The following is a 24,242-nucleotide window of genomic DNA, read 5'->3' on the forward strand; positions in this document are numbered from 1 at the left end:
TGGATAGGAAGGGTAGATTAGAGATAGGACGGAAGTTGTTGAAGTCATTTGGGTCTGCAGCAGGTTTCTTAAGTATAGGGGTTATTGAAGCTGACTTGAAAGAAATGGGAACAAGACCAGAGGTGAGGGAGGAATGTATGATGACCATTATTAGGGAAGACAGAGGGGGTAGGCAGGCTTTTACTAGGACAGTAGGGAGAGGGTCTAATGGACAGGTAAATGGTTTTGATTTCTGAATGAGGTCAGATATTTCAGCAACAGAAGGAAGTTTGAAACTTGAAAGTGAGTGAGAGAGAGGAGGTAAGAAGACTGGGAGAGATGAGATGTTAGGAGTCAGTTGCTGGTGAATCTTGTCTACTTTAGCAGTGAAAAATGACATTAAAGAGTTACAATAGGCGGTGGAAAACAGATGAGAGGCGAGAGAGTCCGGTGGTCGTAGAATGTTGTTGACGATGGAGAATAGTGTCCTTGTATTCCCTTCACCTGAGCTAATGATACCTGCGTAGTGAGTTGATTTAGCTGTAGAGAGACTGTCCTTGTAGTGGAGAATGTGGTTACTGTACATTTCTCTGTGAATAAGAAGTCCAGTTTTCTTGTAGAGACGTTCCAGGCGACGACCTTTTGTTTTAAGTAGGCGAAGTTCAGGTGTAAACCATGGAGCAGAGTGGGTGAATGAAACAGGAGCCAGGGTATTTAAGAGGCTATGAAGACCATCATTGTAATGAGAAACCAGTTCATCGGGGGTGGATAAACAGTTTATGCTGGGGAGGTTGTCAATGCCACTGGAGAGAGCAGTTAAGTTAATGTCCTTGATGTTGCGATATGAAATGACCCGTGGCAGATATTTTTTGTATAGTGTAAGTTTGACATTGAAAGATATTAACATGTGATCAGAAATGGGAAGGACATCTGCAGCGCAGTCAAGAGGAGTGACACCAGAGCAGCAGATTAAGTCCAAGATATGTCCTTTGGAGTGTGTAGGAAAATCAATATGTTGCTGCAATCCAAAGCTGTCAAGGCAGGATGTAAAGTCCTTCGTCAAGGCATTGTTAGTTTTATCCATATGTATATTAAAATCTCCCAGCAATATTATGTTAGGGGAGAGTGAGCACAGATGAGTTAAAAATGAAGCAAATTCATTCAAGAAATCAGTATTGGACTTTGGTGGACGATAGACAGTGGCCACTATGGTAGGTGTAGGCCCATTCAGTTGTAAGGCAATAGATTCAAAAGACAACTGAACAGGGACAGAAACAGGCGACACTTTCCAATTCTCGCGGTAAACTATCGCGAGACCTCCCCCTCTGCCAGAGGCACGGGGTTGACAGATGTAAACAAACCCTGGAGGGGTACTTTCATTCAGCTGTGAAAAGTCATTAGGTTGTTGCCATGTTTCGGTTAAACACAAAAAATCAATCTTACAGTCAACCAGGAGCTCCTGGAGGAGAGGACCTTTGCTGGTAAGAGAGCGGGTGTTAAATAATCCGAAGTTGACATCGTTGTGGTCGTGTTTGACCCTGACGTTAGCCGACCTGGCTAGGCTGGCTAGGACAGTGTGGTCAACTTTCCGGCTGGAGTTTCTTCGGGGTTGGCGAGATGAGGACCAGATGGATTGTATTGGTGTGGAGTCGTCAATTTGAAAGCCCCGTCGGGAACCACGGTGGATATATTTCCGACGGGCATGACGAGCGATGTCCAGGTAGAGATGCAAAGCCGGTGGAGGATCGGACAGGTGGAAGCGTAGTTGCAGGAGCTCAGCGGCTGTGTAATGGAGTACCGCTGCCGTTGGGTTGAGGACCAACGACAGGGCAGTCCAGACGAGCACGGACCATACAAACATTTTATTAATCCACATTGTTGTTGCCGATAATGGACTGGATAAGGGCTCCGGCAGCAGAAGCAGCCCAGGTGAGGAGTGGGAGCCCTGCACGCAACAGGTAAGCTAATAGGCTACCAATCCAAATTAACTCACCGGGTAATCTGATCATTTGGAAGTATGTCCAGGGAAGAATACAACAAATGCAAAAAGGTCTGTAGATCAGCAAAACAGTCAGAGGAACCGGAGAGCAGCGGCAGCTAAACGCGCCAGCGTACACTCAACCGGACGTGACGTGAGTGTACGCACACCGTTTTCTAACGGTCAACCAGATGAGGGTGCTTGGTTAGTGGTGAACTACGGGAACCTAGCCTGGCTGCACCACCACCTGGAAGATCTAGAGGAGAGTCAGGCTTACCTGTCAAAGGTTGATGCCCTGATGGAAAAATACCCATCTCCATCCCAGGACGACCTCCATCCAGAGATCTGCGCTGAAAAGGCCTGGACCCTGATGTTCTTCGGAGAGGATAAGAAGCTGGTTGTTGATTACTACGAGAAAGCTGCCAGGATGCAGCCGGACATGGTGGATTGGAACACCAGCTATGTTATATGGTTAAAGAAGGTCCAAAACTTCAGTGACACAAGGCTGGACCCTGACCTCTTGGAGAAAATGAGACAAGCCAAGGAACGGGATCCAGAGAACTTGTACCTCGCTGCGCTCTACCTTGAACAACGTGCTGATGAAGGAGAAAACATTTGAGATGAAGTCCGTGAGTTGGCTGGAAATGTGAGCACTCTGTGCTGCAGTGGCAGTGGCATGTGGGCCTTACTAAACCTTTACATAAAATACATATCAGTTGATGAGGCCGTTGATGAGGCCGTTGATGAGGCCGTTGATTTGGCAGAGAAAGTTCTGAAAGAACATCCAGATGTGCGTTATCTGAAGAAATTTGTTGCACTCTGCTACAGATGGAGGATCATTTATAAAAGCAGTAGTTCCCCAGAACAAAGCATGGTGGACAGAGCAATCGCTCTCCACGAGGAGCTGCTCTCTCTTTACCCTCACTCTTCACTCAAAAGGGAAATAGACCTCGCAACTATCTATGCAAAGTCACATCACAGCAAGGCCAAAGCTGAGCAGATATTTCAGAAACTGCTCAAAAATGAACCTGCAGAACCTGAAGACAAACAGATGCTTTACAAGATATATGCAAATTACTTATTCTGTGATCGAAAAAAGCCTACCACAGGTCGACACAGCATCACATGAAGGCAGCAGCAATACCTGAAAAATCTTCCTTCCGTAAGAAAAGCATCGGAACCCTGGAGAAGAATAAAGACAGAGAAATTGAGGAGTTTCTCAGAAACCTGCAAGAGCTGAGGCAATAAAGATAGGGAGGCAAATTTAGGGGGAACAATTTAGTCCAAGCAAAAAAAACAACAACTAATTTCTACGAAGGCGTTTTGCTTTCACACGTGGTAATAAAGAGCAACAGAATCCTGAAGAAGAATGAAAAACAGGAGGGGGGGCAATTCTGCCAGGGCGTCCAAAAAATAAGGATAAAAACTAACTAAAAACTAATTTCTTGTCATTCAAAACTATTTGAAAAAAATTAAAGGAAGGTTTATTTTTATTATTTTATTAGTTATTTTTATTTTGGGGCTTTCATTCATTTATTTAGAGATAGGACAGTGGATAGAGTTAGAAACGGGAGAGAGAGGGAGAGAGTTGGGAACGACTTACTAATTCAGGAAAGAAAAGTCACATAACATCCTGCTGATAAGGAAAGTGTCACGCCTCTATCTCGGACATTTAAAGCTGCTGCTACTGCATCATCACATCATCCAGACTAGAGAGCTGAACCTGGAGCAACTGTAACCAGAGAGCAACATCGAGAGGAAACATCTGCTCGACTAAGTCATCTTCAGAAAACGACTGAGAGGAAGAAACAGTAGAAAGATGAGGTGAGTATCTGACTTGCATACGAATGTTTACATGTTTTTAATTTATTAATTCCAAACCCTTTCCTATTCGTCTTTTTCTTCCCCTTTAGCTTCATTATTTTAGTGTTTCATAAGTTTACTTTTCTCACTTTGAGGATTTTGTGACTTTTTGTTTGTCTGGGGTAAAATAATAATAAATTTTATTTATAAGTTTCAATTTCAAGACACTGTACATTTGTTAAAAAGACAGAAGGATCAGAACAGTAAGGACAGACTAACAGACATTACAACATTACACACAAATCATAAATAAAACAACATGAAGGTGCAGCGACAGATAAACAGAACACAGTCGGTTTTGAGTCCAGGTTTCTTGAGGATGGTGGTGACGGTCTATGGCTTTATGCCAGGTTTCGGTGAGAAAAAGGGTGTCCATTATTGGTGTCGGTTATGAAGTCATGGAGAATGAGGCTTTTATTGTTGAGCGAGTATTCAAAGGCCAGATTGAGGTTATGCTGTGGTCTTTTTGAGTGTGCAGGGTGAGGGATGATTTTAATTTGTGTTTCCTTTTAAGTAATCATCATTACGACTGATTTTTCTGGGGGTTTTTATTGAAGAGGTGGAATGTGTAATGGAAAATGTATTGTGCTTATGTGTTAAAATAAAACTGCGAAAGTTGCTGAAATATCGCTGTTCAGATCGCACCAAGCCCATATCCTGTTTACCAGAGGCCTCTGCATAAACCTCTGCACAGGAAGTACATGTTAAAAACAAACAACCCCACTGGTTCAATAGAAGTCGGACGCTGTGTAAAATGATAAGATAAAAATGGATTAATTGAAAATAACACATAGACAACTGTTGAAACTGAGACATTTCAATGTTTTTTGGAAAAGTATGATGTGCCCATTTTATATTTAATGCCAGTAACACATTTAAAAAAAGTTGTGACAGGGTCATGTTTACCACTCTGCAGTAGGCCTGTTCCCCCAACGGATTTACATTGTCGACTGATCGTCAAATGTTTTGTAGTTGTTTTTGCAACATAAGAGATTAACCACGTCATTAAACTGTTTGTCTTCTAGACTTGGAAAAACAATTTATTCTGTGATGACTTATTTAATTGTTTCTCTCACTTAGGCAAAACAATGGACACCCACCTCTCCCACTGGGAATTGTACAAAAGGGCAGAGGGGAGGGGGCAAAACGGATACATAATACTAACCAAAGAATCAATCAACCCATCAAATAATCTATTTTTATTTGTATAGTGTCAACTCATAACAAGTGTTATCTCGAGACACTTTACAAAAAGCAGGTAAAAAGACCTTACTCATTGTTATGTTACAAACAGCAGGTAAAAAGACGTTACTTATTGCTACATTACAAAGACCCGGCCTATCCATCATGAGCACTTTAGCAAAGCAGCAAAAGTTACAGTGGTAAGAAAAAGCTGCCTTATTAAAAGGCAGAAATCTTCGGCCGGATCCCCGGCTCATGACGAAACAGCCTTCACAGGCCTAGACTGCGCCGGGCTTGGAAGGGGATAGGAGGAGAGATGGGATAAGATGCAGGAAGAGGGATAGGGAGCAAGCGAGTCCATCAACAATCCGGTGAGGGGGGGGGGGGGGGGGTTGTTCTGGCAGGCCGTCAACCAACGATCTCGAGGAGCCTAAGAGAGATCAAGAGCTCCCAGGAAAGTAGGTGGTTAGTGACTGAGATTTACAGATAGATACATGCAGTAATATGATGTACTGTATATGCACAGAGAGAGAGAGAGAGAGAGAGAGAGAGAGAGAGAGATGAGAGCTCAAGGTGCCAGTTCCCCCGGTAGTCTAAGCCTATAGCAGCATAACTAGGAGCTGGTCTACACCAGCACCAGCCCTAACTATAACATTTATCAAAAAGGAAACTTTTAAGTCTATTCTTAAAAATACAGACTGTGTCTGCCACCCGGACCCCGGCTGGAAGACGATTCCAGAGGAGAGGAGCCTGATAACTGAAGGCTTTACCTCCTATAGTACACTTAGAGACTTTTTGTCAAACCCAAAAATCTTTGAACTGTTGCTTTTTCCAAACAAACAAAACCTATACAACTCTTAGCAGGCCTGCATTCTGGGACCGTAATGTTCTTGAGGGGCAGTACGGCACTAGTAGCTCCTTAAGATAAGATGGTGCCTGGTCATTTAGAGCTTTGTAAGTGAGAAGAAGGATCTTGAACTCTATTCTAGACTGTATGGGGAGCCAGTGCAGAGAAGTCAACACAGGAGTAATGTGGTCCCTTTTCCTAGTTCTAGTCAGTACACGAGCTGCAGCGTTCTGGACTAGTTGAAGAGTCTTTAGAGATCCACCATAGCACCCTGACAAAAGAGAATTATAATAATCCAATCTGGAGGTAACAAATGCATGAACTAGTTTTTCTGCATCATTTTGCGACAGGATATTCCTGATCTTGGATATATTACGAAGGTGAAAATAGGCTGTTCTTGAAATTTGCCTGATGTGAGAGCTAAAGGACATATCTTGATCAAATAGAACTCCTAGATTCCTAACAGTGGTGCTAGATGCCAGGCTGATGTCATTAAGGACAGTCACATCACTAGAAAAAGTCTCTCTGAGGATTTTAGGGCCTAGCACAATAACTTCAGTCTTGTCTGAGTTAAGTAGCAAAACATTTCTGGTCATCCAGGTCCTAACGTCCTTAAGGCACGTTTCTAGCTTACATAACTGACTGGTGCCACCGGGCTTCATTGATACATAAAGCTGAGTATCATCTGCATAACAATGAAACTGTATGGAGTGTTTCCTCATAATATTTCCCAGAGGAAGCATATATAATGTAAAGAGAATTGGTCCAAGCACTGAACCTTGTGGCACTCCATGGCTAACTTTGGTGTGCATAGAAGACTTATCATTAACATGTACAAACTGAGATCGGTCTGATAAGTAGGATTCAAACCAACTTAAAGCAGTCCCTGTAATTCCAAGTAAATGTTCTAGTCTGTATAATAGGATCTGATAGTCAATAGTGTCAAAAGCAGCACTAAGATCTAACAAGACGAGCACAGAGAGAAGTCCCCTGTCTGAAGCTAGAAGTAGATCGTTTATAACTCCAACTAGTGCAGTCTCAGAGCTATGGTGGACTCTAAATCCTGACCGAAACTCCTCAAATAAACTGTTGTCATGGAGAAAGTCACACAGCTGATTAGCTACCACTTTCTCCAGGATCTTTGAGATAAAAGGAAGATTGGATATAGGCCTATAGTTAGCTTGAGTTCCTGAACCTAGAGTAGGTTTTTTGAGTAGAGGTTTGATTACCGCTACTTTAAATGACTGTGGTACATAGCCTGCCAGTAAAGACATATTGATCATATCTAATATAGAGTTGCTAACTAAGGGAAAGACTTCCTTAAACAGCTTGGTCGGGATTGGGTCTAAAAGACAGGTTGATGGTTTTGACGCAGAAATAATTGAATTTAGCTCTGAAAGGTTGATTGGAAAAAAACAGTCTAGACTAATATCTGGTCCTGGAACTGTCTCTGCCGTATCAGACGTATCTGCACCAGGTAAGGGCAGGAGGTTAACAACTTTGTCTCTGATGTCTCGAATTTTGTTGTTAAAAAAGCTCATGAAATCATTACTGCTGAGGGCTAAAGGCTAAAGGCTCAATGGAGCTATGACTCTCTGTCAGCCTGGCTACAGTGCTGAAAAGGTATCTAGGATTGCTTTTGTTTTCCTCGATTAGAGAGGAGTAGTAGGCAGCTCGAGCATGACGTAGAGCCTTCATATATTTTCTATGACTATCCTGCCAGAATAAACGAGATTCTACCGTTTTGGTCGAGCGCTATATTCTTTCAAAATTTCGCGACGATTGTTTTAGAGTACGGGTTTCTGAGTTGAACCATGGAGCTAGTCTCTGCCATTTGATAACCTTCTGTTTTAGGGGAGCAATCGAATCAAGAGTAACTCTCAGCGAATCCACTGCACTATCAACAAACTGATCTAGCTGAGAGGGACTAAAGCTATGAGAGAGTTTCCAACTGGGTTGAAACACGGTACTGAATCAAAAGCAGCTGAAATAGCTTCCTTAAATCTAGCTACAGCTCTATCAGATAAACTTCTAGAGAGCACATTTTTATTAAACAGAGCTAATTCTGGTAGGACAAAGTCGAAAGTAATAAGGAAATGGTCTGATAGAAGAGGATTTTCTAGGAAAACTGTAAGGTTTTGGATTTCAATGCCATAAGCTCAAACAAGATCTAGGGTGTGGTTAAAACGATGAGTAGGTTCGTTTACACCCTGAGTGAAACCAATAGAGTCTAATAATGACATGAAAGCTGTGTTAAGGCTATCATTTTCAACATCCACATGGATATTGAAGTCACCTACAACAATTATTCCATCACTGCTAAGGAGTAAATTTGATAAAAATTCTGCAAATTCAGATAGAAACTCAGAATATGGGCCAGGAGGGCGGTAAACTACAACAACTAGAACTGGCTGAAAGGTTCTTGAGACTGGATGTGAAAGACTAAGAACAAGGCTTTCAAAAGAAGAAAAATTCAGCTTTGAGGGTTAACTAGAAGACTAGAATTAAAAATAGCTGCTCCTCCACCACCTCGTCCGGTGTCTCGAGGTATATGAGTATTAAAATGACTGGGAGGAGTGGATTCATTTAAACTAACATATTCATCTCGACACAGCCAGGTTTCAGTCAAACAAAGTAAATCAATATGCTGATCTGATATAATTATGAAAGCATAAACGGTGCACCAGCATATTTGACCCTGTTACTCAGACGGCCCAGTGTGTGCAGGTCAGACCACCACAGCAGTCACAATCTACCCACCTGTCAGACCACCGACAAACAAACAACGTCTTTTAACCGTTTAAAGGTTTACTGAACTCTCCTGATCATAATAATTCATCAAACTGAGTCCCAACGGTTTAAATCCAATAAAAGATTTAATCCAAACACATTAGATCCACATTAGGTGCCAAGTGTACCAATAAGACCCTAAAGGTTGGACCGAGACAAACCGCAGTCCGTTGACTGGTTAAAAGAACTGCCACTTTCCGTCTGACAGCAGTAATAAAGGACAAACAGAAAACACGCCAAGTTTAAATATCCCGTAGATTTCGAGAGTTATTTCAATGCTGTTTTGGATTTTTGGCCCCCATGGGCGACCTTGGAGGTGCAGACCACTGACCGGACCGCTAGGTGGAAATGAAGCTTTTGACTTGTGAGCCATTCTGTTGTCAGTGTGCAGAATGTGGTTTGACATTATGCTGCTGCAATAAACAAGGCCTTCCCAGAAAAGAGGTTTTCTATTTGGCAGCATATGTTGCTCCAAAACTTTTATGTATGGTTCAGCATTAATGGAGCCTTGACAGATGTGCAGTTTACCCATGCACCCCCATACCATCACAGGTGCTGTTTTTTTATCTGAGCGTTGATAACAAGCCAGATGGTCCCTCTCCTATTTAGCTCCGGAGGATGCAGCGTCCATTCTTTCTAAAAAGATTTCAAATTGTGAATTGTCAGACCTCAGGACAGTGTTCCACTTTCACTTAGTCCATTTTGAACAACCTCAGGCCCAAGGAAAGCCAGCAATGTTTCTGGATCTGGTTTATATACAGCTTGCTCTTTGCATGGTGTCACAATTGAAAAACAAGGAGGTGTGGACCCAAGTGCAGAATTTACTAAACTATTTATTTTAACAAAAAGCCAAACAAAAACTTACTTCAACAAGTTCAACAAAAACACAAGGCTCAAAAACAGGGAGCCACCGGGACACAGACATATCATACGCACCAACAAACACATACAATGAACTGCCACAGAAGGGAAGAAACACAGAGACTAAATAGACATGGGGTAATCAGACACAGGTGAGACTAACGACACAGGTGAAGACAATCAGGGCAAACACACTGGGAAACACACAGAGGCAGGAATACAAGAAACACTGAGGACAACTACAAACTAAATCATGAAACACTAAAGACACACAGAACTCAAGAATCTAACAAAACACACTAGAACACAGAGATACACAAGGATAATAAATGACAAAATAAAACAGAAAACACTGAAGACAAAACTAGGAGAGAAAAACCAGCAACACTAGGGAACATTAACACACAAGGGAAACAAGCAACACTGGGATAAAACAGGGAAACTCAAATACAAAACCAAATCATGACACATGGTTAGGTTTGCCACCCGTCCCGTAAAATACGGAATCGTCCCGTATTTTACACTTTGATATTGCGTCCCGTTTTGAATCAATACGGGACGCGGTTTGTCCCGTATTTCCAAGATGCTTTGAACTCAGCATCATTCAGCCGGCTAGTTCCCGCCTCCTCGGAGTGTCCGTTGGTTTGTTTGGTTCTTTTTTGGCATGAGCAATGAGAGCTTGTCAGTGATTGGGTGAGAGAAAGTCATAGGAGTCAGAAGGAAACATGTCTGCAGGTGTCTCTGATTCCCGCACCGTGCACCATTGAAACGTAAACGGATGCAGAAATACAGACGTGAGTAGAAAGTAATGCCTGGCTTGACAGTGTCAGTGAAAATGAATATAATGTAAAGGAAACTATTGTAGGCCTACTTAATATATTTTCTCCCATGTTTATAAATAGGTTATTCCAGTATAGTTTGGATAGTGTGAATATTTTTCGGTACGTAAAACAAAAAGATGACATTTATTTTAGCCAAATCTGCATTCACAGTTTGTCCTGGGCGAGATATCATCAATACAACATCGATATATCGACAGTAGACACTTAATTAATACAATAAGAAAATAGTTCAAAACCATATTAATAGTATCATTCATGATTTCATAAGAAAACAACAAAAACGAAAGACAGGAGGACAGAATAAATGAATGAAAATACTATTAAATTCGTACTGTTTATTTAATTCAAAATCTGTTATCTTACTGCTCCCCTCTATGTTACAGCAGTGTCAAAAGCACTTCAATAATACTCTGTTAATGAATTAATGTTAAGTTAATAACTTTATTTGAAGTTTAAGTTAAGTTGTAAATTAGATAGCTAATAGTAATCATTTGCTGAAGTCGTGTTAGGTGCATTTCATTGTGCATACATTACTGTATCTGCCTTTACATTGAAGTTTTGCGTTTTTGTAAATTATTTCAGAAAAAAAATGTGTTCATAAAGCACTTAAAACTTAAAGTATGACTCTTATTACTTCATTAAAACCTCGTTTTAAATCATGATTCACCACAACTGGTGCCCCACCCCACCGTTGGGCCAGTGAGGCCCCTACTGAGTTGCACCCCGCTGCGGGGTGTCCCTTGTTTTTCTGCTTGGAAGGTGGCAACCCTACACATGGTAGAGTTTCAGCTAACGTGTTCACAGACTATGTCTCCTGGAAGTGTTCCTGAGCCCATGCAGTGATGTCCACCAAATAATTTAGTCTGTTTTTTATTTATCTGAGAAGTTTACTTGATTGTCTGACTATATAATAGGGTAATAAAAGTGATTGACAGTTTAGAAGAGTAAAGGAGACACTGCGAGACGAGACATAACAAATAAGAACACAAGAGTCAAAACTAGCTGCTGATGTGTTTAAATGTTTGTTTTTGTATTCTCCATCAGTGCTGCTCAAAGTCAAACCACACTGGAGTCCCTGCAGTGCCACTTCACCTGGGACCTGGACCGCAGCAGGCCGAAACTGTTACGTCTCACGCACAAGATGGAGGACTTCAGCAAAGAGAAGGGAAATAGATGGCTGGGCCACATTTACAACCTGTGGGGGTTCATTCAGTATAAACTGGGGTTAAATGAAGAGGCGAGGAACTTGTTTCAGAAGGCTGCAGAGACCCTCAACAAGCTGAGAGATGCAGATGAGGGTGCTTGGTTAGTGGTGAACTACGGGAACCTGGCCTGGCTGCACCACCACCTGGGAGATCTAGAGGAGAGTCAGGCTTATCTGTCAAAGGTTGATGCCCTGATGGAAAAGTACCCATCTCCATCCCAGGACGACCTCCATCCAGAGATCTACGCTGAAAAGGCCTGGACCCTGATGTTCTTCGGAGAGGACATGATTCTGGTTGTTGATTACTACGGGAAAGCTGCCAGGATGCAGCCGGACATGGTGGATTGGAACACCAGCTATGTCATATGGTTGAAGAACGCCCAAAACGTCAGTGACACAAGGCTGGACCCTGACCTCTTGGAGAAAATGAGACAAGCCAAGGAACGGGATCCAGAGAACTTGTACCTCGCTGCGCTCTACCTTGACCAACGTGCTGATGAAGGAAAAAACATTCGAGATGAAGTCTGTGAGTTGGCTGGAAATGTGAGCACTCTGTGCTGCAGTAACAGTGGCATGTGGGCCTTACTAAACCTTTACATAGAACACATATCTGTTGATGAGGCCGTTGATTTGGCAGAGAAAGTTCTGAAAGAACATCCAGATGTGCGTTATCTGAAGAAATTTGTTGCACTCTGCTACAGATGGAGGATCGTTTATAAAAGGAGAGATTACCCTGATCCAGAACAAAGCATGGTGGACAGAGCAATCGCTCTCCACGAGGAGCTGCTCTCTCTTTACCCTCACTCTTCACTCAAAAGGGAAATAGACCTCGCAACTATCTATGCAAAGTCACATCACAGCAAGGCCAAAGCTGAGCAGATATTTCAGAAACTGCTCAAAAATGAACCTGCAGAACCTGAAGACAAACAGATGCTTTACAACAGATATGCACATCATTTATTCTTTCATCAAAATGACTCCCAAGGGTCGATACAGTATCACATGAAGGCAACAGCAATACCTGAAAAATCTTCCTTCCGTAAGAAAAGCATCAGAACCCTGGAGAAGAATAAAGACAGAGAAATTGAGGAGTTTCTCAGAAACCTGCAAGAGCCGAGGCAGTAAAGATAGGGAGGCCAATTTAGGGGGTACAATTTAGTCCAAGCAAAAAAAAACAACAACTAATTTCTATGAAGGCGTTTTGCTTTCACGTGGTAATAAAGAGCAACAGAATCCTGAAGAAGAATGAAAAACAGGAGGGGGGCAATTCTGCCAGGGCGTCCAAAAAATAAGGATAAAAACTAACTAAAAACTAATTTCTTGTCATTCAAAACTATTTGAAAAAAATTAAAGGAAGGTTTATTTTTATTATTTTATTCGCTATTTTTATTTTTGGGCTTTCATTCATTTATTTAGAGATAGGACAGTGGATAGAGTTAGAAACAGGGGAGAGAGAGGGAGAGAGTTGGGAACGACTTACTAATTCAGGACGGAGGTCCCTTCATGACATCACAAAGGGCAGTAGCCCCTCCCCCAGGTGGGTGACACTCCCGCAGCTGGGTGTTTGTTCTGCCCTCTCAGTCTGCCTTCTCACCGTAAACAATAGGACATGGAGCGAGAAAGACTGGAATACACCCAAGCCCTTCCAGAGAGGGGGCGTGGTCAGACACAGCTCATTTACATATTTAAAGCTACAGACACAGAAACAGCCTGTTCTAAGCAGGGCTGAAATAGAGGGGTTTATAGGCATGATCAAATACAGGATCAGAGTGGATTTAGAACAAGAAACTTCACACATGTTTTGAGGCGCTCTGAGACTTATTTAAACTGGTTGAAGAAGAGGAGGATATGTGACCTTACACCATAGCTCCTGTTAGGTGTGACGTCCTTTGTAAATACAAAGTTGTCATGGTGAATACTTAATGAAGAAATGTGTGAATTTTGATTATTATGTATTTTGCTTCTGTTGTGTTTTTTCAATGCTGTATTTTCAGTTTTTAGAATTAATGGATTTTATATGAATGTGCTTCACTTTGGATATTTAAAGTCCTCATTGTTCATGTGAAAATGTATTTGCTGTGTGACCTGAAAATTATATATTAAGATGCTCCTGTTTGCTCAAGCTGTGTTTAAGCTTTATACCACTAAATGAACAATGTGCACACCAAGAAATCGTCTTGAAGTTGTTTGTTTCAGTGGTTTCATCTTCTTCGGTTCTAAACTATCGGGAGGACGGAGCTAGAAATGTAAGCCTTGTCAGATCATAAGTGTCCTAATTCTGCTAAAGCCTATCACACAAAACGATTTTTAAAATCGTGAAGGGAACATATTATTAAAGAGCCAATGGGGGGGGGGGGGGGGGTTATTGCATTTAAAGAGACACACACACCAAAACGGAGCGTTCTGAGAGAGCTGACTTGTACAGGGTCACAAACATGACATGAATAACAATGTTCACATCCAGCACAAAGATTACATAGAAAACTAACACTCTTTTCTAACATAATGTATTCCTTTTAATTAGAGCAAGTAATTTGGCAGAAATGTTCGAGTTCAACAAACATAACTGGAAGAAATTAGCTCTTTAGACAGATCAACAACTTCACATACACTTTACTGCCTGGGTTTACAAGCAGCACAGGCGCTATCTGCTGGTAAACTAAGAGTATTTAAAGCATTTCTACTTGGTCTTGTCTCAGGTATCAGACTGGGTGTCATGAACGGGTGTGGAAAATCAGGAACTGGACCCAAGTGGAGAATGAAAAATTAAAAATATTTATTTCAACAAAAACTTTCTTTCTTGAAAAGACGAAATGTAATAAAGGTAGCCACGAGGAATCACTGGGAGCACAAGGAAAAGTAACATCTGACATAACTACAAACACCACCGACAAACGACATACAACAACAACCTGACACAGAGGGCAAGAAACACAGAGACTAAATAGACAAAGGGTAATCAGACAAAGGTGAGACTAATGACACAGGTGAAGACAATGAGGGCAATCAACACTGGAGGGAAACACACAGAGGCAGGACAAGAAACACTGAGGACAACTATGACAAATACATGAAACACTGAAGGCACTGTTAAACATCAAGACACACCAGAACAGAGAGGGACACAAGGATTTGAAATTACAAAATGACACAGGAAACACTGAAGACCAAACTAGGAAACACACAAGGGGAAAAACCAGCAACACTAGGGAAGAACAGGAGAAATCAAAACATGGAAACCCAAACGCCAAAACACAAAACCAAACAAGACCAAATCATGACACTGGGTGGACTCCAGATTTTCAATCAAGACCTGTCAAGACCACCACTGAGTTTTTCCACATCATTACTGTGATTAGAAGGAAAGTGCCTCTTTCTAAAAGATTAAATAACTTCAATTCATTTGAAGGTTGATTTTTATCCCTCGGTTACGTCCACAACTTTCCCGGTGTTACGGTCTAAGTGAGTCACACGCCCCCTCAACATAAGATGATGATTTCGTAGTGATGTTTATGGTCTTGGTCTTGTCTCGGTCTAGCCCCACCTTGGTCTTGGTCTTCATTGGTCTAGACCCCTAAATGTCTCAGTCTTGTCTTGAACTCGGAGCACTCTGGTCTCGGTTTGTGTGGTCTTGACTACAGCACTACTAGGGAATCTAGCAAAAAAGTGATTACAGCAATACATCAATTCTTTGGGGAGGAACTTTTTCCTCCTTGAATAAATTGCAGGGAAACTGAGGACTTAAGTTTCTATTCTCAAGAAAGGAGAGTCAGATAACATCCTGCTGATAAAGAAAGGTGGATTTACGACTTCCAAAGTGTCACGCCTCTATCATGGACATTTAAAGCTGCTACTGCAGATCACGTCATCCACACTAGAGAGCTGAAGCTGGAGCGACTGTAACCAGAGAGCAACATCAAGAGGAAACATCTGCTCGACTAAATCATCTTCAGAAAACGACTGAGAGGAAGAAACAGCAGAAAGATGAGGTGAGTATCTGACTTGCATACAAATGTTTCCAAGTTTTTAATTTATTAATTCCAAACCCTTTCCTATTAGTCTTTTTCTTCCCCTTTAGCTTCATTATTTTAGTGTTTCATACGTTTACTTTTCTCACTTTGAGGCTTTTGTGACATTTTGTTTGTCTGGGGTCAAAATTTAGATTTTAGGGGCGCTGGTGGCACAGTGGTTAGTGCGCGCCCCCCATGTATGGAGGCTATAGTCCTCCAAGCGGGCGGCCCAGGTTCGATCCCGCACTGTGGACCCTTTCTCGCATGTCGTTCCCCACTCTCTCTATCTCTCTGATTTCTAATTCTATCCACTGTCCTATCTCTCCATTAAAGGCACAAAAAGCCCAAAAATAAACTTAAAAAAAATAATTTGATTTTAATTTGTGTTTCCTTTTAAGGAATCAATATTATGACTAATTGTTTTTTTGTTTATTTTTTAAGAGGTGGAATTATAATTATATATTTACCTTCAGTAAAATAAGGATTACCATGGAAATTAAATACTCTGCTGTTTAATAAAAACATACTAAAGGTACAAGGAAGTAAGGTATCAGCTGCAGCAGTAGGAAGGTTCAAGGTTCATAAATTTAATTGCACACAATCAGGTTGCACATCAACTTTTCAATTGCTGGTCCTTCAGGCAATAAAAACATCAAGTATATATACGTAAATTACTTCATAAAGGAAGAATACATTTTAAGAAGAAGTACATGTTAACAACAAAGAACCCCACACGTTCAATAGAAGTTGGGACGTTGTGTAAAATGTAAAGATAAAGACTAATTAATTAAAAATAGCACAAAGACAACATGCCAACTGTTAAAGCTGAGACATTTAATGTTTTTTGGAAAACTATGACCATTTAATATTTTATGCTAGTAACACATTAAAAAAAGGTTGGGACAGAGTCATTAATACCACTCTGCAGTAGGCCTGTCCCCCCAAAGGATTTAGCCAGGCTCTCCTTGGTCTTATTTTACGCTCCAAATATTTTCACTGCAAGGTGACGAGTCACGATTACAGGTAGGGCAGTTTATTGCTCTATTTCCACCCTCATCAATTGTTGTCTTTTCCACCATCAAAAGTTGGGAACGGTACCAAATAACAGATCTGTAACATCCTACTTTTTTGGTACCCTTCTGTTGGGGTACCATACGTACCGATAAGGTAGGATCTAGACACACCGCCGTCCACTGATTGGTTAAAAGAACCATCACTTCCCGTGCGACAGCGGTAATAAAAGACAAAAACAAAAGTTTAATCTAACTTTTGTGAATCCAGAGATGTGATGTCTCCTGGAAACTGTTCCTGAGCCCATGCAGTGATGTCAAATAATTTAGTGTGTTTTTCATTTATCTGAGAAGTTTACTTAGTTAGCTGACGATACAAAAAGGGGAATAAAGGCATGATTGACAGCTCAGGTTGACAAACGAGGCTCCTCCGTTGCTGTGTACATCGGATTTGAAGAGTAGAGGAGAAACTACAAACATAAATACAGTCATAAAGTAGCAGAACATACATGTGCGCTGCTAGATGTCAGCAGGATGAACAGGCAGTGGCTGGGATGGTGTGTGTCATTATTGATAAGTTGTAAGATATAGACCTGCTTACATAGCCCACTTCAAAGCATATCCAAATTAGCTGCTGATGTGTTTAAATGTTTGTTTTTTTATTCTCCATCAGTGCTGCTCAGAGTCAAACCACACTGGAGTCCCTGCAGTGCCACTTCACCTGGAACCTGGACCGCAGCAAGCCAAAACTGTTACGCCTCACGCACAAGATGGAGGACTTCAGCACAGAGAAGGGAAATAGATGGCTGGGCCACAATTACAACCTGTGGGGGTTCATTCAGTATAAGCTGGGGTTAAATGAAGAGGCTAACAGTTTGTTCCAGAAGGCTGCAGAGACCCTCAGCAAGCTGAGAAGCGCAGATGAGGGTCCTTGGTTAGTGGTGAATTACGGGAACCTGGCCTGGCTGCACCACCACCTGGGAGATCTAGAGGAGAGTCAGGCTTATCTGTCAAAGGTTGATGCCCTGATGGAAAAATACCCATCTCCAACCCAGGACGACCTCCATCCAGAGATCTACGCTGAAAAGGCCTGGACCCTGATGTTTTTGGGAGAGGATAAGAAGCTGGTTGTTGATTACTACGAGAAAGCTGCCAGGATGCAGGCGGACATGGTGGATTGGAACACCAGCTATGTCATATGGTTAAAGAACGCCCAAAACATCAGTGACCCAAGGCTGGACCCTGACCTCCTGGAGAAAATGAGACAAGCCAAGGAACGGGATCCAGAGAACTTGTACCTCGCTGCGCTCTACCTTGAACAACGTGCTGATGAAGGAGAAAACATTCAAGATGAAGTCCGTGAGTTGGCTGGAAATGTGAGCACTCTGTGCTGCAGTAGCAGTGGCATGTGGGCCTTACTAAACCTTTACATAAAATACATATCAGTTGATGACGCCATTGATTTGACAGAGAAAGTTCTGAAAGAACATCCAGATGTGCGTTATCTGAAGAAATTAGTTGCGCTCTGCTACAGATGGAGGATCGTTTATAAAAGCAGTAGTTCCCCAGAACAAAGCATGATGGACAGAGCAATCGCTCTCCACGAGGAGCTGATCTCTCTTTACCCTCACTCTTCACTCAAAAAGGAAACAGACCTCGCAACTATCTATGCAAAGTCACATCACAGCAAGGCCAAAGCTGAGCAGATATTTCAGAAACTGCTCAAAAATGAACCTGCAGAACCTTCAGACAAACAGATGCTTTACAACAGATATGCAAATCATTTATACTTTCATCAAAATGACTCCCACAGGTCGACACAGTATCACATGAAGGCAGCAGCAATACCAGAAATATCCTTCAGCCGTGAGAACAGCATCAGAATCCTGGAGAAGACTAAATACCGAGGCATAATGTGCAGAGAAATAGAGGAGTTTCTCAGAAATCTGCAAGAGCCAAGGCAGTAAAGATAGGGAGGCAAATTTAGGGGGTACAATTTTGTCCAAGCAAAAAAAAAAAAAAAACATTTCTACAAAGCGTTTTGCTTTCACACGTGGTAATAAAGAGCAACAGAATCCTGGAGAAGAATGAAAAACAGGAGGGGGCCCATTCTGCCAGGGCGTCCAAAAAATAAGGATAAAAACTAACTAAAAACAAATTTCTTGCAATACAAAACTATTTGAAATAAATTAAAGGAAGGTTTACTTTTATTATTTTCTCTTTTAAGCCTCACATTCAACAATAGGTTAAAAAAAACTCAAGTTAAAATTAGGATTTTATTTTAGAATTAAGTCTTGCTTTTCATTTAAGGCCAAAAAAACACTTGTTGCTGCCACTTTTATGTCAGTGCTAGACTATGGCGATGCTCTTTACATGCACGCATCCTGGCAAAGCCTACATGCGTTGGATACTGTCTACCATGGGGCACTGAGGTTTATCACCAATCTAAAAGCCCTTACTCACCACTGCTCCTTGTATACTCGGGTTGGTTGGACTGCCTTGTCTGCACGTAGACTAAATCACTGGCATATTTTTATTTATAAGGTTATTCTCGGTCTGCTTCCATCCTACCTACAGAGCTACATATAAAGTAATGGAAGTTACCATCTTCACCTTCTTACCATCCCTAAAGCCCGTACGGAATTAGGAAAAAGGGCGTTCAAGTATGCTGCTCCCTCTTCTTGGAATCGGTTGCAAGATACTTTAAATCTTCGGGAGCTGGTTTCCTTGAATGTTTTTAAAGGTCTACTTAATGATCTGGAGGCAGAAATATCTGACTGTAGATTTTTTAGCTAACTCGTATTGTCCTTTTTGATCGCTTTGTTGCTCATGACTTATGACAGATTCTGGTGAACTGGTTCTTTTTGTGATTCCTGTATTTATGTCCATTGTTGTTAAGTGTTTTATGTCTGAAACCCTGTGATTGTGCTGCTGCCTGTCTTGGCCAGGATGCTCTTGTAAAAGAGATTTTTAATCTCAATGAGACTTTTTCCTGGTTAAAAAAAAATATATATATATTTTCTTAATTATTTTTATTTTTGGGCTTTTATGCGTTTATTTAGAGATAGGACAGTAAATAGAGTTAGAAACAGGGGAGAGAGAGAAAGCGAGAGAGTTGGGAATGTCTTACTAATTCAGGACGGAGTTCCCTTCATGACATCACAAAGGGCAGGAGCCCCTCCCCCAGGTGGGTGACACTCCCACAGCTAGGTGTTTGTTCTGCCCTCTGAGTCTGCCTTCTCACCGTAAACAATAGGACATGGAGCGAGAAAGACCAAGTACACCCAAGCCCTTCCAGAGACAGGGCGTGGTCAGACACAGCTCATTTACATATTTAAAGGTACAGACACAGAAACAGTCTGTTCTGAGCAGGGCTGAAATAGAGGGGTTTATAGGCATGATCAAATACAGGATCAGAGTGGATTTAGAACAAGAAACTTCACACATGTTTTTGGAAGTTCTGAGAATTTTTTAAACTGGTTGAAGAGGAGGAGACTATGTGACCTTTAAATCTTACACGCTAGCTCCTGGTAGGTGTGACGTCCTCTGTAAAACACGGTCGTCATGGTGAATACTTAATGAAGAAATGTGTGAATTGTGATTATCATGTATTTTGCTTCTGTTGTGTTTTTTCAATGCTGTATTTTCAGATTTTAGAATTAATGGATTTTATATGAATGTGCTTCGCTTCAGAAATTTAAAGTCCTCATTGTTCATGTGAAAATGTATTTTCTGTTACCTGAAAATTATATATTAAGATGCTCCTGTTTGCTCAAGCTGTGTTTAAGCTTTATACCAATAAATGAACAGTGTGCACACCAAGAAATCGTCTTGAAGTTTTTTGTTTCAGTGGTTTCACCTTCTTCAGTTCTAAACTATCGGGAGGACGGAGCTAGAAATTTAAGCCTTGTCAGATCATAAGCGTCTGACAATTATTAGAGTAAGTTATTTGGCAGAAATATTCGAGTTCAATGAACATAAATGAAAGAAATTAGCTCTTTAGACAGATTAACAACTTCACATACACTTTACTGCCTGGGTTTACAACTAGCACAGGCGGCATCTGCTGGTGAACTCAGAGTATTACAAGATGGCGTCCATAAACTGATTCATCATCATGTTGCAGAGTACGGTGAATTTATAATCTGCCGCTCTCCTCTCCGAAAACACGCACGCTGGCAAACTGATCATGTATGTATGAGTATTTTATTCAGCCATTATACACATACAATCATTTTTAAACAATACAGACAGTTCAAACAGAGTCAACAGTCATGTGTTATGTAGCGACTGAAAAGGAAAAGGCAGAAGCAAAAAGCTTGAGATGCTTACGTCATCAACACGCAGGAGGAGCGTGAGCAATTAACAGGAAGGCCACCTACTGTCTGAGCCTTTTATACACTTATTGTGTCAGGAAGAATAAGAACATTTCACAGCAGCACATGTTCTGATCATGTGTGTCTTGGCACAGTGAAAGACTAACCATCAATCATGGCATGGATGAACCACTTGTCGCTCCAAACGAGCAACAGCAGAAGAGCAGTTCAAGTTATGTTGGTAGAAAATTTGTGTAATGTAGCACCAAACCCAAACGTTTTTTTTGTATGCTCATGCTGGAATGCAAAAATAACGTGATTAAAGTTTCAAGTAACCATTAGAAAACCACTCAGTACTGGGTAGATATTGAGTACTTCTTCATCACATGTTGTAGAGTAGTGAATTATTATTTAACGGATAATGAAAGCTGGATAAACCACACAAATCTACCTGTTAACTAATGGTTACCTAGAGCCCTTTTCACATATGCACTCTGGATTATATCTAGTGGTTAGTTTCCCATTCGTCTCCCAGTAAGTATGCAAAATGTGTGTACCTTATTGTGAAGTGTTACCCATGTATATTGTGATCTGTTGTATCTCTCCTGTTGATTTTCCATAACACACATTGTCTATATGCTGCATTCCTGTACTGACTCCGCCCCACTCCGGGCTCCGGCTCATCATTGATGGTGAATTGAAGTTTTGGGCTGAATCCTGGAATAAAAGGAAAATGTTGAAAAACAAAAACCTCATACTCTGTCAGTGCAACAGGTTGATATTGACAGCATAAGACTTTCCCCAAAACACTTGTTTTTCGTTGTATATCTTCTTTTGAGTTATACATTATTCTCCTGCCTGTTTATTTTGGAGTCTGTGTGTGTGTGCCCCAACTGCTTGGGGCCCCAGACCAGTAGGGGCCCCTCAGGGCTCACAAATGTAAACCAAAGCAGTGCCCCAAAATGACAGTAGGAAACCTCCCTAAGGGGGCCCCATCTGACAGCACTCACTGTTGTTGCCCTGCTAAGTGTCACATACATTATTGCTTTGAAAACCAAAATTTGTTTCTGAAAGTCAACAAAGTAAAATGAAGAGGAATAATCCCCAAGAGACTCTAGAATTACCACAGTGTGAGTGATGACGTCAGGAATGTGGTCAGAGCTGTTGACAGCTTGGTCGGAGGAAGGTTAATGATGATTCACACTCCGTCGATAAACACATTTTAAAGTATTTTTTTAGTTGTTTAGATGAAATCAAACTGTGGTTTTCAGTAACTGATCATATTCGATTCATCCCGTATCAGTTCTGTGGAGTTTTGAATAATATTCATAAAGTTATTCATTAGTCGTGAATGTTAACGGCTAATGTACTGAATGTTAAGCTAGAGTCTCGCGCAATAGGAAACCCCATAGTCACTCCGAGCTGCATCATTACCAGTGACGTCATCATTGTCTCACGTTTAGCAGCTTTACTTTTGTCTCCAAATTGTTTGTAACCTTACAAACCGATCTATGTAGCCATTTATCCACGACCTATAGTTGTCATGGTAACAGTTGAATAAACAAACTAGACAACGGGCTGCAGACACTCAGGCTCCATCAAAATCTGGTAATATTACTGTACCTTTTGAGTCTGCGCGGTTCCTCATCTTCTCACAGCGTCTCTGCCGGCTTCCTCACCCTTTGTTTGTCAACAAATGCACGTGGTGTCAGAGGGGGAGGCGTGACCGTTTTTATGACACTGCAGTTGCACTCAGAGACCTCCTGATGGCGCCAAAGCGCATCAAAACTGACAACCTTCAATGCTCTGAATCTCACGCATTGGGAGTGAGAGACACACATTTCAACCTGTTCACACGCTCACACGCCACACCTTGTATTTCTCACGCATAAATTACCAGGATACGCCTTAACGCCTAACCCTAACCCATTTTTTTAAATAGTGGAACAGATATGAATCAAGTGGGTTTCCCATAGAGATCAGAAGGAGCTTGCCACGCACCAGTTAATCAAAAAAAGAATATATATATATAGCTACCCCAACAACCAATCAATAAATAGCATTGCTGTATCCGGGTAAGATTTAGATATTCCCGCTACAACAACGCTACATTCTGGTTACAAAGAAGACGCTCGCACTTTGATTCAGACGCTCGCTGAAGTACAGACTGATCGACGTGGGAGAGGACCGTTATATTTACAGTCTATGGAGAAGAGGACCATATGGTATTAATACAGTAAGTCATCTCATCATTTGATTTCTGTATGTTGGGGAATATTGTGTCCAGTCAGCTGGTAATCAGTAATATTAGCTAACAGTTTGACCAGAGTGTGTGAACTAGACAGCCAGTTGAATTCTTGCTAATTTCAGCAGCTATTCTGACACCTGTTTTTTAGTCCTAGATCAGGACCCGTATTCACAAAGCTTTTCTCTTACCTCTGTAACCGAGCTTTCTGGGTTCGTTGGACCGGATACACTTAATAAGAAAACAATAAACGGCACATAGGCGGGGAGCTTCTTTATCCACGGCTTCCACTTTATTACACACACACCTGTGTACCAGTGTAACAGGATAACAACAATAACAACTGCTTTATGGCAGCTACGGTAACTCTCTCGGGACACCTCACCTCATATACAGTACATATAACAAACATAACAATCTGTCACAATCTGTGACATACGTCCCCCCCTAAACTTGAAATGTCCCCGTTTCACATAAAACATTGGCACAGGCACCCATGAGACAATAGGAAACCTCTCAAAATAGTCCCCTAGCAGAATTTAACCTGAGCATGAAAAAAAACCCTCTGTATCACAGTTGTCACCCAAATGTACTTGAACAGCAAAAATACATAAAAAAAAAAAGATCCCAGAAAGAGGGAAACAAACACCAAGCATCAAACTCGGAACCTCACAAAATCCTGAAGACGTGAAGGTGGTCGCAGGACACGCCCCCTGCGTTCAGGCCCTGAAAACTCCCCATACAGACTGATGTCCACACCCCCAGCCAATTGTTGCTCAACCATTTGTGGCGACAACGGGAGTGGCGAAACCCCCAAAAGAGGAGATACTTTAAGGGTAGAAGGGGAACAGTCCCTGTAGGCACTGGTAAAGTATAACGTTTCAGCCTGTCATGGTGAACCACCTGAGTCCTCTCCAGAGAGTCCAGAGGGTTGCTGATGCGGTAAGTCAGTGCAGCCTCACCTCCAGACATCAACGCCTCCATGACCCGGTATGGGCCCTTCCAATGTGGTGCCAGCTTCGTGAAGCTCTCAGTGGGATTATTCAACCACACCATCTCTCCCGCCTCATAGGCACGGTGGCAAACATCAGCGTCATAATACAGTTTTTTTCTCT

At 41.6% G+C, this 24,242-nt stretch overlaps 2 protein-coding genes across 2 annotated transcripts; both read left to right on the forward strand.

The window, feature by feature from the left end:
- The first annotated feature begins 1,869 nt into the window (after window positions 1-1,869).
- Window positions 1,870-12,671, forward strand: LOC136179480 (interferon-induced protein with tetratricopeptide repeats 1-like). Its single transcript, XM_065956317.1, has 3 exons — window positions 1,870-1,937; window positions 11,387-11,654; window positions 11,769-12,671. Exons 1-3 carry the CDS (start codon window positions 1,870-1,872, stop codon window positions 12,669-12,671), a joined length of 1,239 nt encoding a protein of 412 aa, XP_065812389.1.
- A 2,758-nt stretch (window positions 12,672-15,429) lies between these two features.
- Window positions 15,430-20,379, forward strand: LOC136179383 (interferon-induced protein with tetratricopeptide repeats 1B-like). The gene is made up of 2 exons (XM_065955572.1): window positions 15,430-15,535; window positions 17,240-20,379. The coding sequence occupies exons 1-2, from the start codon at window positions 15,531-15,533 to the stop codon at window positions 18,531-18,533; spliced, it is 1,299 nt and encodes a 432-aa protein (XP_065811644.1). The 5' UTR covers window positions 15,430-15,530; the 3' UTR covers window positions 18,534-20,379.
- Window positions 20,380-24,242: the final 3,863 nt, after the last annotated feature.

This window comes from Labrus bergylta, chromosome 6 (assembly GCF_963930695.1).
Source record: "Labrus bergylta chromosome 6, fLabBer1.1, whole genome shotgun sequence".
NCBI lineage: Eukaryota > Metazoa > Chordata > Actinopteri > Labriformes > Labridae > Labrus > Labrus bergylta.

Coding starts and splice junctions, on each gene's coding strand:
- LOC136179480 (XM_065956317.1), top strand. CDS start 1,870: ATGGACTGGATAAGGGCTCCGGCAGCAGAAGCAGCCCAGGTGAGGAGT. Junction 1,938..11,386: donor GGGAGCCCTGCACGCAACAG/GTAAGCTAATAG, acceptor ATTCTCCATCAG/TGCTGCTCAAAGTCAAACCA. Junction 11,655..11,768: donor ATGAGGGTGCTTGGTTAGTG/GTGAACTACGGG, acceptor TCTCCATCCCAG/GACGACCTCCATCCAGAGAT.